This window comes from Crinia signifera, chromosome 6 (assembly GCF_055691185.1).
Source record: "Crinia signifera chromosome 6, ASM5569118v1, whole genome shotgun sequence".
NCBI classification, from domain to species: Eukaryota; Metazoa; Chordata; class Amphibia; order Anura; family Myobatrachidae; genus Crinia; species Crinia signifera.
Window position 1 is genome coordinate 207,031,645 of NC_139222.1, and position 15,052 is coordinate 207,046,696.

Sequence of the window (15,052 nt, forward strand, 5' to 3'; positions counted from 1 at the left end):
CGAATGCACGCGAGCAAAAAGGACTGAAATGTGCGGTGTCCACAAGTGTACTATTGCTTTGCGGACACCACTCGTTCATGCGGTAGGCGAACGTACGCCTAATGACTACAACCATTAACACCTGAACCCAATAGAATCTACTCCTTTACTCATTACTCACTAATAGGACGCTTGTCAGTGCTTTAATTGAAACCATTGCACTTCAATTGCTGTAAGGGTTAATGTGTGCTATGCATGTGTTAGGCATGCTTGTAAGGATATATTGGAATCTAATTGATTCCAATTCCAAATAAGCAGTTTTTTATGAGGATAGGTAATTGAATAAGTGGGTCATGTGATGTCTTGCAGAAGATACTTCATAGTGGGTTGTTTGGCGTAAATCCTCCGCTTACGTGCGGTAGCACCGCTTGGCTCCCGTTCGGATGCGGTATTCCCGAGCATACTCTGTAATACTCTGTAATACCGTGCCGAATCGGAGTGTTTCTCCCGCACACGCATGGTTTGTATGTCGTCCGTAAACACGCCCTGTTCTTAAAGAGTGAGTCCGTCCGAATGCGGAGGACACGTGGGCGTTTCTACGGACGATGGCCGCACGCGGCAAAACACCGTGGCGTGCGGACCGCTCCGTAAGAATGCGGGAATATCCGCACAGATCAGAATAAGGGCCTTAACTAGTATCTGAGGGATTCTGATTAAACCATCTGTGCTGAAGCCTGGATATTACTAAAACCTGCACAGTTGGTGTGCCTTGAGGACCGTGGTTGGGAATGCCTGGTCTATCTAGACATTGTTTGTCAGCCGTCTGAATATCCATCTACAATATATGTTGGAGTATAGCTGCAGGCTGAGTTACTTTACTGAAGGCACCATAGGGGTACATTTATTAAGCTTGGTGAAGTGATAAACTGTCTGGTTTTTATCACCGGCCAATCAGCTGCTACCTGTGAAGTTACAGGCTTGGTTTGAAAATGACAGGAAGGAGCTGATTGGCTGGTGATAAAAACCAGACAGTTTATCACTTCACCAAGCTTAATAAATCTACCCCAGTATGTGGTGACATGTCCTGAGCTTTGTGTACTATGTCTATGTTGTGCAAGTGTATTCTCTTATGTTCTTAGGGGCCCATTTTTCTTTTGGGTCCATTTAGCCCTACATAGTTAGGTATGATCTAGTGTGGGATAACAGCTCAGAAAAGCTTTTCCGCATGTGCAATGGACCCATTAGTGGTTTTAATCCTCCATGTTATGTTATGAGGCTTACTTGTTCCGGTAAAATTGTTCCCAAACCATCTTTTCCTGTTGGTGCTATTACTTGAGCAAAGTCACAAAGTCTGCAACCTATATAAACCTATAGCAGCCTGCTATGAAAAGCCATCCACCCCGGGGAAATCCTGAAAAGGGTTGGAAAACGCTCAGTGAGTATGCACTGAGCATTTTTCAGCTCAGCTATTTTCCCCATCAATGTTGTCCATACACGTTGGGCATGATCGCTCAGTGTGTATGGACCTTAATACAGCACAGCAAAAGAATACCGTAAAATGTTCTGTACTTGTTTCCTAGCACGGCGCCCGTCGGGTTGATCGCATGCCTTAAGTTTAAGGTACCCGATGGACCCGATTTTATGTCAATCACCAGTGTATTTGCCGGTGAAAGAGAAAATCGCGTTGATCGGGTCTATCGCGGCTCATTATAATGGCCCGCGATGCGATCAACGCAATTTTCCCATAAAGAATAATGTTAAATTATTTTTAAAGTTAAAATCTGTTTGATCAACCCGATTTTACATAGGGAACAATGGGAAATGGGCCAATAAGGCCAATTTCTCATTGTATATGGTTAGAAAGTATGGTTAATGCCCCCCCCCCCCCCATTGTTAACGCTACCACACTATTGACGCCAACCCGAAGCGTGGCGAGCAAAGCGAGCCCTCGAAGGGCGGCGGTACGCGTCCTCCGACCTTTTCATACCCCCACTATCCATGTCGGTGTGGAGTTGATTTTATATAGTGTGGCGAGCGCAGCGAGACACCGAGCCCGAAGCGTGGCGAGCGCAGGCGTATACCTGTGAAGTTATGCGCATCCCCTTGCCACGCTTCGGGCTCGGTGGCTCGCTGCGCTCTCCACACTATATAAAATCAACTCCACGCCGACGTGGATAGTGGGGGTATGAAAAGGTCGGAGGAGGCGTACTGCCGCCCCTCGCGGGCTCGCTGCGCTCGCCACGCTTCGGGTTGGCATCAATAGTGGGGTGGCATTAACAATGGAGGGCCATTTCACCCATCAGGGGGGGTTTGCTATTAAAATGGGGGGTTTTGGGGCTTTTTATATTTAAATCAATTTAAAATCGGGTCTCAGGGACCATTTTACATTGATTCCAATGTAAAAATCGGGTCGATTGCGTTGGCATGCGATGCGATCGACGCGATTTTTCCGACCCGATCAATACATTCAAAATCGTGGGCGCCATGCTAGGAAACGAGTACCAACTGTTCTAAGTGTATGTGAGTAATGCAACACTATTTGAAAAGTAGTAAAGGAGAAAGAAAAGAGAAAGATTAGCAGGTTCACCTCACAATCTTCCCCTTGTAGTGATGTTTTAACAAAGTAGCAATAATAAAATAAATACAGTCTTACTTATGGTCATTCTGACAGATGCTGAGTTTATGCTTCAGCTTCACAGAAGGATAACCTCGGGACCAGTGGTGGGATTCAAATAAATTAACAGGTTCTATGTCCTAATGCCCATTGCACATAAAGCCGTACGCCATATTGCCAATTACACATAAGGCCACAAACCGTAATGGCCATTACACATTGTGCTACACATCATGATGCCAGTTACTCATTATGCCGCACACCACGATGCCCATCACATATTTGAAACATAAGTGCCACTTACCTACATGCTCATTGCTAGGGGGCTTCATGCTCGATGCCAGGGGCTTCATGCTGGATGCCAAGGGGGAATACATGCTGGTTGCCAAGGAGGAGTAATTTGCTGGATTCCAAGGGGGAATACATGCTGGTTGCCAAGGGGTAGTAAATTGCTCATGGTCAAGGGGGAGTAAATGCTACCGGATCTTACTGCCACGGAGGCTCACAAGATATGTAAGCAGCTGTGACAGCCAGGCAGAGAGCTTTGTGCTGCCTGGCTGTATACTGAAAGCAGGTCCGCGGCTATTTTGAATTCTTCCCCTGGACCACAAGCCAATAAGAGCTCATGGCCCGGCAGCCAATAAGGAGCCACCAATGCCGCTCCTTATTGTCTACCTGACCGCAAGCTCCTATTGGCTCGTGGTACAGCAGTAGCATTCGAAATAGCTATGGACCTGCTTTGTGTATACAGCCGGGCAGCAAGCAGCTCTCTGCCCGGCTGTCACAGCTGCTTAAAGTACTTTGTGAGCGTCCGCGGCGCTCCTTGTCAAACTGTTCTGCAGAACCGGTGAGAAATGGCTGAATCCCACCTCTGCTCGGGAAGAATTCACATTGGTTGACTCCTCTAAAATGCTGATAAGGAAAATGGCCTCTTAGGCCCTGCTGCTGCCCTGTGAGTAGCAATGACCAAGATGGCGCCTCTGATGGCTGCCTAGGAGCTGTGCAGCTCAGCCAAATATGCTCCCCTGTCCTTGTCCATCACCATCCCCAAGGTACATCTAGTGTATATCTGTATGTGTTATATATCTGCACTGTCACTGTTCACTTGTAACCTACCTGGCTGTTGCACAGCAATTCATAACAAATTCCTAGTATACGCAAGAATACCCGGCCAATAAAGCTGATTCTGTATTTTCTATTTTGCCGCCCTAGTAGAATTTTATTTATTTATTAAGACTTGATGATTTATCAGGGGCTACGTGTCTGTTATTTAGAACAGCTGATATTGTAAGACATTGTTTGCATGGTGGATATATCAGAATACCATACGTCACAACATGACCCTCGCCAGGAGGGACACAATGCTCTGTTTCTGGACTTCCCTCGTAAGCTATGATTGCCATCACCTGTCTTAAACCGTTTACTTGATAGGAAAGACATTTCAACATAGGTGATGAGATTCCTAAATTAAAAGGGAAGTCCAGAAATAGAGCATTCTGTCCCTCCTGGAGAGGGTCATGTTGGAAACTATGGAATCTGGATGTAGGGCAGGGGTAGCCTACTCCAGTCCTCAAGAGCTACCAACAGTTCACATTTTCCAGACAACCCAGCTGCTGCACAGGTGCACTCATTACTCACTGACACATTTTTTAAAGACCCACAGGTGGAGCTAATTACTTCACTTGTGATTCTGTGAGGAGATCTGGAAAACATTAACTGTTGGTAGCTCTCGAGGACTGGAGTTGGCTACCCCAGATGAAGGGTATATTCTTGTTAGGACGACAAATGACTGACACATGAAATTGTTGACATGAATTTTTGCACTCTGTTTCTGTGGCCCTTACATAGAAGCCCAATTATAATTAAATATTTGTAGCTTGTTCCCCGAAACAGGTGTTTTGGGGGGTAACCACAGATATTCAGTATAACCTAATGTGTCACAGGGAGCTCTCCGCAAATATCTCCAATATTTGTTGCCATCTCCGCATTCCCTACTGCAATCACATTCCATTTAGGTTTCCATGGGTGATGCGATGCTGTCAGATTTACCAAGCCATTCCAGAGCTCTGAGTAGCCCATCTCAACATGGCATTAGCCTGCTGTAGCATATGGCCTACACTTTGATTCAGACCTGAGCGCACAGCTGTGAATTTGCAGGCCGAGTGATTATCGAATCACTATTATCGGGTCACAGTACGCATGCGCGAGGCCTCGATCAGGCTGATTCTATTGCAACTGCCGAGTAAGTCCTGGGCTACTCAGAGACTGCACACAGTGGGGAAATAATTCATTGGTGAGTGAGCTACAAATGGATATGCAGCTTTTTGCTGGGATGCAAAAATAGAAATAGAATTGAAATTATTAGGTACTTATGTAATATCTGGGCTCCCGTTTTTCTTATAAGAGCGCGTCCCCTCGCTGCGCTCGCCACGCTTCGGGCACGGTGGCTCGCTGCGCTCGCCACACTATATAAAATCAACTCCATGCGTAGTTGGATAGTAGGGGTATGAAAAAATGGGGAGCATTTAACATGGGAGCCCAGATAATACAAGTACCAATTATTATTAATAATAATAATAATAACAGTAGTTATTTATATAGCTCACACATGGGGCCTGATTCTGGTTCACTTGCAAAAGGGGATTAACTCTCTAATGGACAAAACCATGCTGCACTGCAGGTAGGGCAGATGTAACATGTACAGCAGGCATGTCCAAACTATGGCCCTCCAGCTGTTGTGAAACTACAATTCCCATCATGTGTTGCCACAGTTTTGCTATTAAAGAATGCTAAAACTATGGCAAGGCATGCTGGGAGGTGTAGTTTCACAACAGCTGGAGGGCCGTAGTGTGGACATGCCTGATGTACAGAGAGTTAGATTTGGGGGTGTTATTTTGTTTCTGAGCAGGGTAAATACTGGCTGCTTAGATATCAGATTGAAGTACAAACCCCACCCAAATCTAATTCTCTCTGCACGTTACATCTGCCCCACCTGCAGTGCACATGGTTTTGTCCATTAGAGAGTGAATTTTGCTTTTGCAAGTGAACCAGAATCAGGCCCATAAAGCAATGCTTTACAGAGAATAGTTGAAGCTATTGTAAGCTCCACTGGGACAGGGACTGATGGGAATGTTCAAATCTATATTGTAAGCTCCACTGGGGCAGGGGCTGATGTGCCACATGTACACACACACACACATTCATTGTAGGGTTCATTTTTGTTGGGAGACAATTAACCTACCAGTATACTGTATATTTGGATTATGGGAGAAAACCAGAGTACCCAGAAGAAATGCATGCAAGCACGGGGAGAATATACAAACTCTGCGCAGTTAGAGCTATGGTGGGAATTGAACCCATGACCTCAGTGCTGTGAGGCAGTAATGCTAACCATTACACTATCCAAGATGCTAAAATGCAATTGTGGGCACTAATATTGCGCCCAGATAGCATTGAGAATGCAATTATAGATAAATATACCCCATGATGTGGTTAAAGACAGTTGTATGATAATGAGAAAAATGTATTTCAGTTACTCCAGATTCTACACTTTTTACTATTCTACATTGGGCCCCATTTGTGGATACATATACTCTCCTCCAAAGACCAAACTTATGCTCCTTTCCCACTGCAGCCTTAAAACGGTATATTGCCGATTTTTGAGGGCAAAATACCGTTTAAGGCTGCAGTGGAAAGCGCCAGAGTTGAAATATTGTTTAAAGTTAAACAGTATTTCAACCCGTTTACAAAGCAGTGTTTTAAACGGTAATCTACCGTTTAAGAGGCAATGGGAATGCATCTTAAACGGTTTTACCAGCAGATGCAGCGAGGATGGCTCATATTTGAGCCATCCTCGCTGAATGTGTATACAGCAGCCGGGCTGAAAGATCCGCGGCTTTCAGTCCAGCTGTCTGCTTCCTCCCTTGCCACCCCCCTCCCCGCCCGCAGCGTCATATACTCACTGCTGCTCACCTGCTCCGTCCCGCTGTCACTCACCGCCCGGCAGTCCTGCTCCCCCACCCGGCCACACAAGCTGGGCGCTCCGCCTCTCCCAGCCTGCTCGCCCCGCCCCCCCGCCTGCTGAACGGAGCGTACACTGGCCACCAATGGAAGAGGAGCGTACACTGGCCACCAATGGTTTCTTTTTAAGCAAAGCCAATAATATATACATTGCTGGCACAGACCAGCAATGTATATATTATTGGTACCACTGCACACCAATGATTATTTATCAGCCAGTAATATATACATTGCTGGCACAGACCAGCAACGTATATATTATTGGTACCACTGGGCACCAATGATTATTTATTAGCCAGTGATATATACATTGCTGGCACAGACCAGCAATGTATATATTATTGGTACCACTGCACACCAATGATTATTTATCAGCCAGTAATATATACATTGCTGGCACAGACCAGCAATGTATATATTATTGGTACCACTGGGCACCAATGATTATTTATCAGCCAGTAATATATACATTGCTGGCACAGACCAGCAATGTATATATTATTGGTACCACTGCACACCAATGATTATTTATTAGCCAGTAATATATACATTGCTGGCACAGACCAGCAACGTATATATTATTGGTACCACTGTGCACCAATGATTATTTATTAGCCAGTGATATATACATTGCTGGCACAGACCAGCAATGTATATATTATTGGTACCACTGCACACCAATGATTATTTATCAGCCAGTAATATATACATTGCTGGCACAGACCAGCAACGTATATATTATTGGTACCACTGGGCACCAATGATTATTTATTAGCCAGTGATATATACATTGCTGGCACAGACCAGCAATGTATATATTATTGGTACCACTGCACACCAATGATTATTTATCAGCCAGTAATATATACATTGCTGGCACAGACCAGCAATGTATATATTATTGGTACCACTGGGCACCAATGATTATTTATCAGCCAGTAATATATACATTGCTGGCACAGACCAGCAATGTATATATTATTGGTACCACTGCACACCAATGATTATTTATCAGCCAGTAATATATACATTGCTGGCACAGACCAGCAATGTATATATTATTGGTACCACTGTGCACCAATGATTATTTATTAGCCAGTGATATATACATTGCTGGCACAGACCAGCAATGTATATATTATTGGTACCACTGCACACCAATTATTATTTATCAGCCAGTAATATATACATTGCTGGCACAGGCCAGCATTTGTGCTGTAAAAACGTTTTGAAGAGCTAAAACGTTTTACCTGCAATGGGAATGGTACTTAAATGGCATTTAAAACTGTAATCTGCTGCAGTGGGAATGCTAAATACCATTTAAGATTACCGGTAACTTAAAACGGGTCTGCAGTGGGAAAGCAGCATTAAAGGGGCTGGAATCAGTCACTTTAGACAGGGGGGCCCTCTCACTTTTGTCATTACTGGCCGCAAACTGCACAGGAGAATATTACACTGTCATAACACAGAGTAAAGGCAGTATAAACTTAAAGATTCTCTAAAATAGCAGATAAAAGCAAGTGGCAATATTAGCAGCACATGTAGATCATACATATGTATAATGTCACTGACTAGTTTAAATAAACTAGGAGGTAAGTTCAAATGTAAGGATGTGTTATAAAGCAAAGGTAGGAACATTGCGCTAAGAGTACAAAGTTGCCGGGAGAGTACATGTAAACTCCATGGTAAACATGCTATCCAGGGCATCTGGATTATCAGAGAGTTGTACCTATAGTATATGTGGTCTACAACTGGAGGTGGTCAGAAAGATTAGGAAAAAATGATGTGGGAGAGTGTGTACACACTTGCTGGTATTAGATGTCTTGCTGGATCTAGAATTTACAACAGGCTGATAATCTGAAGGCTAGGGCGGCTCAAATGGGGAAGTGCCCACAAGGGGCTCAGGTTAAAGGATCAATGGTCAATGGGTAACTGCAGGGGGGGGGGGGGATATACACACACACACCACGTGAAAAGCCTGTGTTTGTCTGTACCTTACTCTGTAGGAGACCTCACAGACTCAGCGCTGCCTCTGATAAAAACCCTCCCATGATGAGGCTGCATCTGCTGCTGCTGTTGTTGTTGTTGTCCACCAAGGGCCTGAGAAGCATGTGATGAGCTTCACCAAACAGAGCTCAAGCACATGCCCCTCAGCCTCTGACCTCTTGTCTCATGGTGGTTTCTAAATCTAAGGGGGCTAAAGGACCTTTCACCCAGGAGGAGCAAGGCCGAGGGACCTTGCAGCTTCACCACTGTTTAACTTTAGTAACCAGGTGGCAAGTGAAGCGGGCCAGCGTGCCGGAAGTGTGGCGAGCAAAGCGTGCCCACAAGTGCCCGTTTGGGTCCCTTCTTCCAACCTTGCTCCTCCCCTGTAAATAGAGAAGAGTTATGAGTCAGACATGATCAAACACAACAAAATAATTACGGTAAACAGATTTAAGAAGTCCAAAAATAGACATATAAAGATTCATCAAACACCATATGTATCAGTAAAGGCCCATACACACTGGGTGACTTTGAGCTGAAAGCCTCTCAAAACAGCAAGTTTGAGCAGCTTTTATTATTATTATTATTATTATTTTATTTATAAGGCGCCACAAGTGTTTTGCAGCGCCGTACAAAGGAATAATACAGGGAGACAAAGCTTGGCATAACATTGAATAAATAACAAAAATACAGTACAAATAAATAGCGCCACAGATCAATACACATTACAGCTTGGATGTAAGCATACCTCCCAACTGTCACGATTTTAGAGGGACAGCCCCGATTTTCGGGTCCTGTCCCGCTGTCCCACCCGCGGCAGGCATTGTCCCGCTGCGGGGGGTGGCAGTTGGGAGACCCCCCAATCTAGTAGAATAGACGCTGTGCGCATGCAGGTCAAAAGTTGGGAGGTATGTGTAAGTAGTGAGGTCTCAATCAACATACAACTAGAGGCTAGATGGCAATGATGGATATGAGTACGCAGACGAAGATGGTCACTGAGTGTTGGAGTATAGGAGAGCTGTGAGTGAAAAGTGAAGAGAAGAGGGTGAGGGAAGAGGGCCCTACTCGGAGGAGTTTACAATCTAGTAGGAAGGGGAGACAGACAGATTACAAGAGGTGCAAGCGAGGGGGTGGTGGTTAGATAGCAGGATGTAAACAGGAAACAGGCAAGGGGTCGGAGAACCAGCTGGTTTATGCAGTGGAAGGGTACGCTTTGATGAATAGGTGAGTTTTCAGTGCCCGTTTGAAGCTTTGCAAGGTCGGGGAGAGTCTAATGGAGCGAGGGAGTGCGTTCCACTGAAGGGGTGCAGCAAGGGCAAAGTCCTGTACTCTAGCATGGAAAGCAGTGATCAGGGTGGAGGAGAGGCTTTGAGCTTTCAGCTCAAAGCCGGCCAGTGTGTGTGCCCCGGTGATGAGCGCTGCTGCAGGCTCCCGCATCATCGCCGAGAAAGCCGCTCATCTGCTATTACCAGTGGCTTTGAGGATGGCTTTGCATAGTGTTGCGCTATGCAAACCCCCCCCCCCCCCCGTCTGCGCCAGGCAGGGGAAAGCTGATCAGTGTGTATGCACTGAGGGGCTTTCCCCCAGCAATGATCGCTGCCCATACACTCTGGGTAATATCGCACAGTGTGTATGGACCTTTAGTGTAGTCAGTGGGGCATGTAAAGCTGGGCACACACCTGTGTAATTATTGTGCTGATCACATGATAAGGTGTGATCGGCCTGATAATATCATAGTTGTGTATGCAGCAGCAGTAGCCAATAAATGTATTCCGACGCTCCTGCAACTGTGGTCTCGGGAGGTTGCATCTCACAAGCTGCTTTAAATTGAAGGTATCCAACCTTCAGAACTGCAGTGCACCATGGTTTCACCAAGATGTAGTCACTTGCTATTTTTTGCTCTGCCCTCAATTCTGAATCCGCGTCAGCGACAGTACTGTCAGACAGGTTACGGTATAAGAAATAGACAATGTCTAGGTTAACAGTCACTAGGTCGGCACTAATGGTCGACAGTGACTAGGTCGCCACTTTGAAATTGTCGACATTGACAGAAAGTTGACACAAGCTTAAGGTTGACATGGGCATCGTCAACACCCACAAGGTTGACATGTGTTTTTAAAGTTTTTGGGTGGCAATGTCGACATGCCCTCACCATGCTTCGACACTCTTAATGAGTCCCGATATTGGCGGCGATGGGGACACGGCGGGGTGGCGGCATCGGCAAGTGCATACACAATTGCTGATGCCGGCGATGTAAGGGAGTGACGGTCGGGGGGAGCAATAGTCATGCCGCGGCTTCAGCATGACCATCGTTAATGAGGACTCCCTCGTCCAGTTATGTTTGGACAAGGGAGGGGATCATTAATGACTCGCGGGAGTGCACATCGTTAACGACATGGAGTGTGCACACTAGGTGATATTATTCACAATATTGCCTAGTGTGTGTGGGGCTCAACCTTGATATAGAGAAATGTTTTTATGTCAAGTGGATATAGCATTTTGACTGGGATCCAGATAAAGCTCTCTGCATATAATACGGCCTACACACATGCCGATATTAAGGCATTTTCTAAGCGATTTTGCTTAGTTTCGCAAAGTCGCTTAGCAAATGCCCTCACATCGGTGTATGTGTGGGGGCTGTATCGCTGGCCGAGATTGATGGACAGTGTCCATCAATCTCGGTATCGGCAGTGTTCTCCCACCGGAGAACACTGGCGCTGTCTGATCGCTTAGCACACAGAACTGACAGCTCGCTCTGTGTGTGGGCTGTCAGCTCTGTGTGCTAGGCGATAGCGGCGCAGCACAGCCCGACCTAGCATAGCTAGGTAGCCCTGCACACATCGGCATGTGTGTAGGGCCCATTAGTCTTGGTTGGTACTTTATCTCTGAGGTTGATACATCTCCCCCTGGTTATCATATAAATGTATGAGTGTACGACAATCCTAAATATGGGACATACTTGTAGATAGATACCTGTGCATACTACTGAAGCTGCATCTGGACCAAGCTGTTTAATGAACTGAAGTTGAACCAGGAAGCTGCCGTACAGGCACAGTCAGCATAGCCGGTTCATCAGGCAAGGTTGCTGCTACAAGCTGTAACAATAGATGCCTAACGCTTTGTATTGTTGCTCAGGGTTCCATTTGTTTTGAAGAATTGACCCAGCTGCTGCTGACTAGTAACCTATAGTATTATTATAACACTGCATATACCCTTACATACTACCATGGCATAATAGTTGGTGTTATTGCTGTAATATCACTGGTTCATTATAGGTAACTATGATATTACTAAATATCCATGCTAGTATTAAATGGGGCAACAACTCATTTTAAATGTGGTGATTGTTGGGATTCATAAATGATAGACTACTGCTTAATATCCACAGAGTGGACATGGAGGACATAGTAATAGCAGGAATGGCGGGAAGGCTGCCGGAATCAGACAATCTGCAGGAATTCTGGGAAAACCTCATAGGAGGAGTGGACATGGTAACAGAGGACGACAGAAGGTGGAAACCAGGTAAGTGTCACAGTTCAACTTAGTGGTTCCTAAACTTTTTTTTTTAATCCAGGTTCCCCAGAGTATCAGAATAATATTCACGGCACCTCTATGCTTTAAGTTTGTAATTGAGAAATTTAGACTAAAATATGAAACTAAGTAAATTGTGATTACACAGTTGTAGCCACGCTCACTGTGCCACCCCAATCGCCATGTGCGACATACGTGGCGATTGGAACGATCCAGTCACCACGAGTGTGCGTCTAAGTCGATCCACTGTGATGGCGTGGCATAGCGATTGTGCATCGCAAGTGCGACATCAGCGCGCTAAACAGGCACAAGTGGCCATGGCGTAGCAATGATGAGCGCAGCTATATCTGTATGTTATGTTATGGTAAATTATGTGGTAAGGGTTACGATTTTCATCTGTTTGACCACACAGGGTGCCACGGCACACATTTTAGGAACCACTGGTTAAGCCTATTAGACTGGGATTTGGTGACTGTATAAATAATGCATTTCCCAGTTTCTTTTGTACAGAAAAAGCATTAGGAACATCCTAATATACATCTCTGTAACATATCCAACTTGTATTTCTATTTTCCTCACAAAATGAGGTGTACATGCCCCGATGACTGGCCACACATAACCGGCGGTAACTGTTCCCCATACTTCTTACTATAGACTTTTTATTTTTTTTCCCGAAGGCTCATGCCGTTATCCCGGCTGTGCTTTAAAAATACACATTTATAGGTTCACTTTATATAATCACATAAGAAAAAATACATTGTACAGAAGCATACAGAATCTGACATCCAGTTTCAGAAGAAAAAATAAGCAATTTATTGGATTACACTGAACCAGAAACCTGCTTGGATTGGTGTTCACATTTATTGTGATTTTGTTTTCCATGGCATTTTATATATACTTTATTTCCATCAGGACTGTATGGATTACCAAAGAGAAATGGAAAACTTAAAGAAATCAACAAATTTGATGCCTCATTTTTTGGTGTTCATCCTAAGCAAGCTCACACTATGGATCCGCAGTTGCGATTACTACTGGAAATTTGCTACGAGGCCATAGTAGATGGAGGTGAGGTAACTATGAGTTGGGGTGGATTATTTAAGGAGCTAATGGCGATTGTCAAAGCATTTCTAAAATAGTTTTATCTCTCTCTTTTTTAATGATGAATGGTGGAATTGTGTTCAGCCTCAGTCAAACAAATACCTAACCATACTTTTTTTACTAATACAAAAATGTGTTAATATAATTAAGGAATAGGGGTTATTGAATGTTAACTTTGACTTTCGACATTTTCGACAGTCGGAATCTTGGTTATCAGGGTTTTTACCGCATTTCTGTATTCTCTTACCCCCCTCCGCAGTGTTAGCCTATGGGCTTCTTACCACAGCACTGTGTGAGGGATCCGTCACGGATCCCTCCAGCATGTCCTACGGCCAGATGGGTGTGGTATGTGACTCCGACAGTCGGGATCCCGACAGTCATTATCCCGACGTCGGGATCCCGAATGCTCGGAGTCAGACAGCATGGCGAGCACAAAAAAGCCCCTTGCGGTCTCGCTGCGATCGCCACGCTGCGGGCACGGTGGCTCGCTACGGGAGCCATCTATTCTATTCTCCCTCTATGGGGGTCGTGGACCCCACGAGGGAAAATAGCGGGTGGCCGTCGGGCACCCGGCTGTCGGCGTTTTGACAGTCAGGATCCCGATGTCGGGTAAATGACTGTTGGGATCCCGACTGTCGGGAACCCGTCCGGCACCCGGCAAGATGGACTCCTGGGTCTCAGACTGCATAGGGATCTTCTTATCGGAAGATCTGTCCCTTGCATTAATAATCTTTTATGTTAGAGCATATGCGATTATTAACAATGCGGTACCCGGCGAAGGGGGACGTTAGAGGGCTGCAGATGTTAGAACAACCCGCCCATAATGTTTATAGGAATGAGAACATTTTACATTTCAATAATAAATTAATTTCAAAGAAAGCAACACATGTTGCATATTACTCTAAGTCCCACTTTTTTTTCCCATTTGGTTGGGTTCAAGTTATTCTTCACTTTAATTCTTTATTTCAGCTACTCAGTAACTTCCTCTTGAAATATAGCCATATATACATATCTGTCCTTTTACATTATTGCTGCAGTAGCACCAAGCATCCCCCTCTTGGTGCGCAAGGTCATGGGTGACTCAGCCAATCATCTTTTTTTGCTCAAATGTGCATGCGATGTAACAAAACTGTTTCAAGAGACTAAACTAAACTATAACATATTCAACACTTGTTCATACAGTATGTGTCCAACAGACAGAAATGACCTTTTAAAAACAAAACCAAGAACATCAGACAAACCAAATAATGACATTTACTTTATCACACAATTTAGCGACTCAGCCCAACAAATCAAAAAAATGTTCACCAAAAACTGGAGTATCTTACTGCAGGACGAAACCTTAGCGGACATACTGCCACCACAGCCCAAAGTAGTCTACAGACGAGCACCTGACATAAAACAAAAGCTAGTGAAAAACCACATACCACCCAAGGAAACCAGACAAAGCAAACTAGACAATTCACCAAACACAAACGGATTCCACCGCTGTGGAGTATGCATAGGATGCAAAACACAAAACAGTAAAACACACAAAACCATAAAAACCTTCACATCCACAAACACACAAGAAACCTTTACCATAAAACATGAAGTCACATGCCACACCAAAGGTATCATATACCTGATAACATGCACATGCGGTCTACAATACGTGGGCCGCACCATCAGACCCTTCAAAACCCGCCTGGCAGAACACATTAGAAATATCCGTAAAGGTTATGAACAACACAGCCTTTCTGCACATTTCAAACAGACACACGCACAAGACCCCAAGGACCTACAATTCTGCATAATCACAAAGATAACACCAAACTGGAGGGG

The 15,052-nt window shown here is 44.9% G+C and overlaps 1 protein-coding gene across 1 annotated transcript in view; it reads left to right on the forward strand.

The window, feature by feature from the left end:
- Positions 1–15,052, forward strand: part of FASN (fatty acid synthase) — a 75,587-nt gene that overhangs the window by 6,125 nt on the left and 54,410 nt on the right. Inside the window, exons 2-3 of the mRNA XM_083148678.1 lie at positions 11,988–12,121; positions 13,043–13,195. Coding sequence (XP_083004804.1) covers positions 11,995–12,121; positions 13,043–13,195 — 280 coding nt within the window. The 5' untranslated portion in view covers positions 11,988–11,994. The remainder of the gene's footprint in view (positions 1–11,987; positions 12,122–13,042; positions 13,196–15,052) is intronic.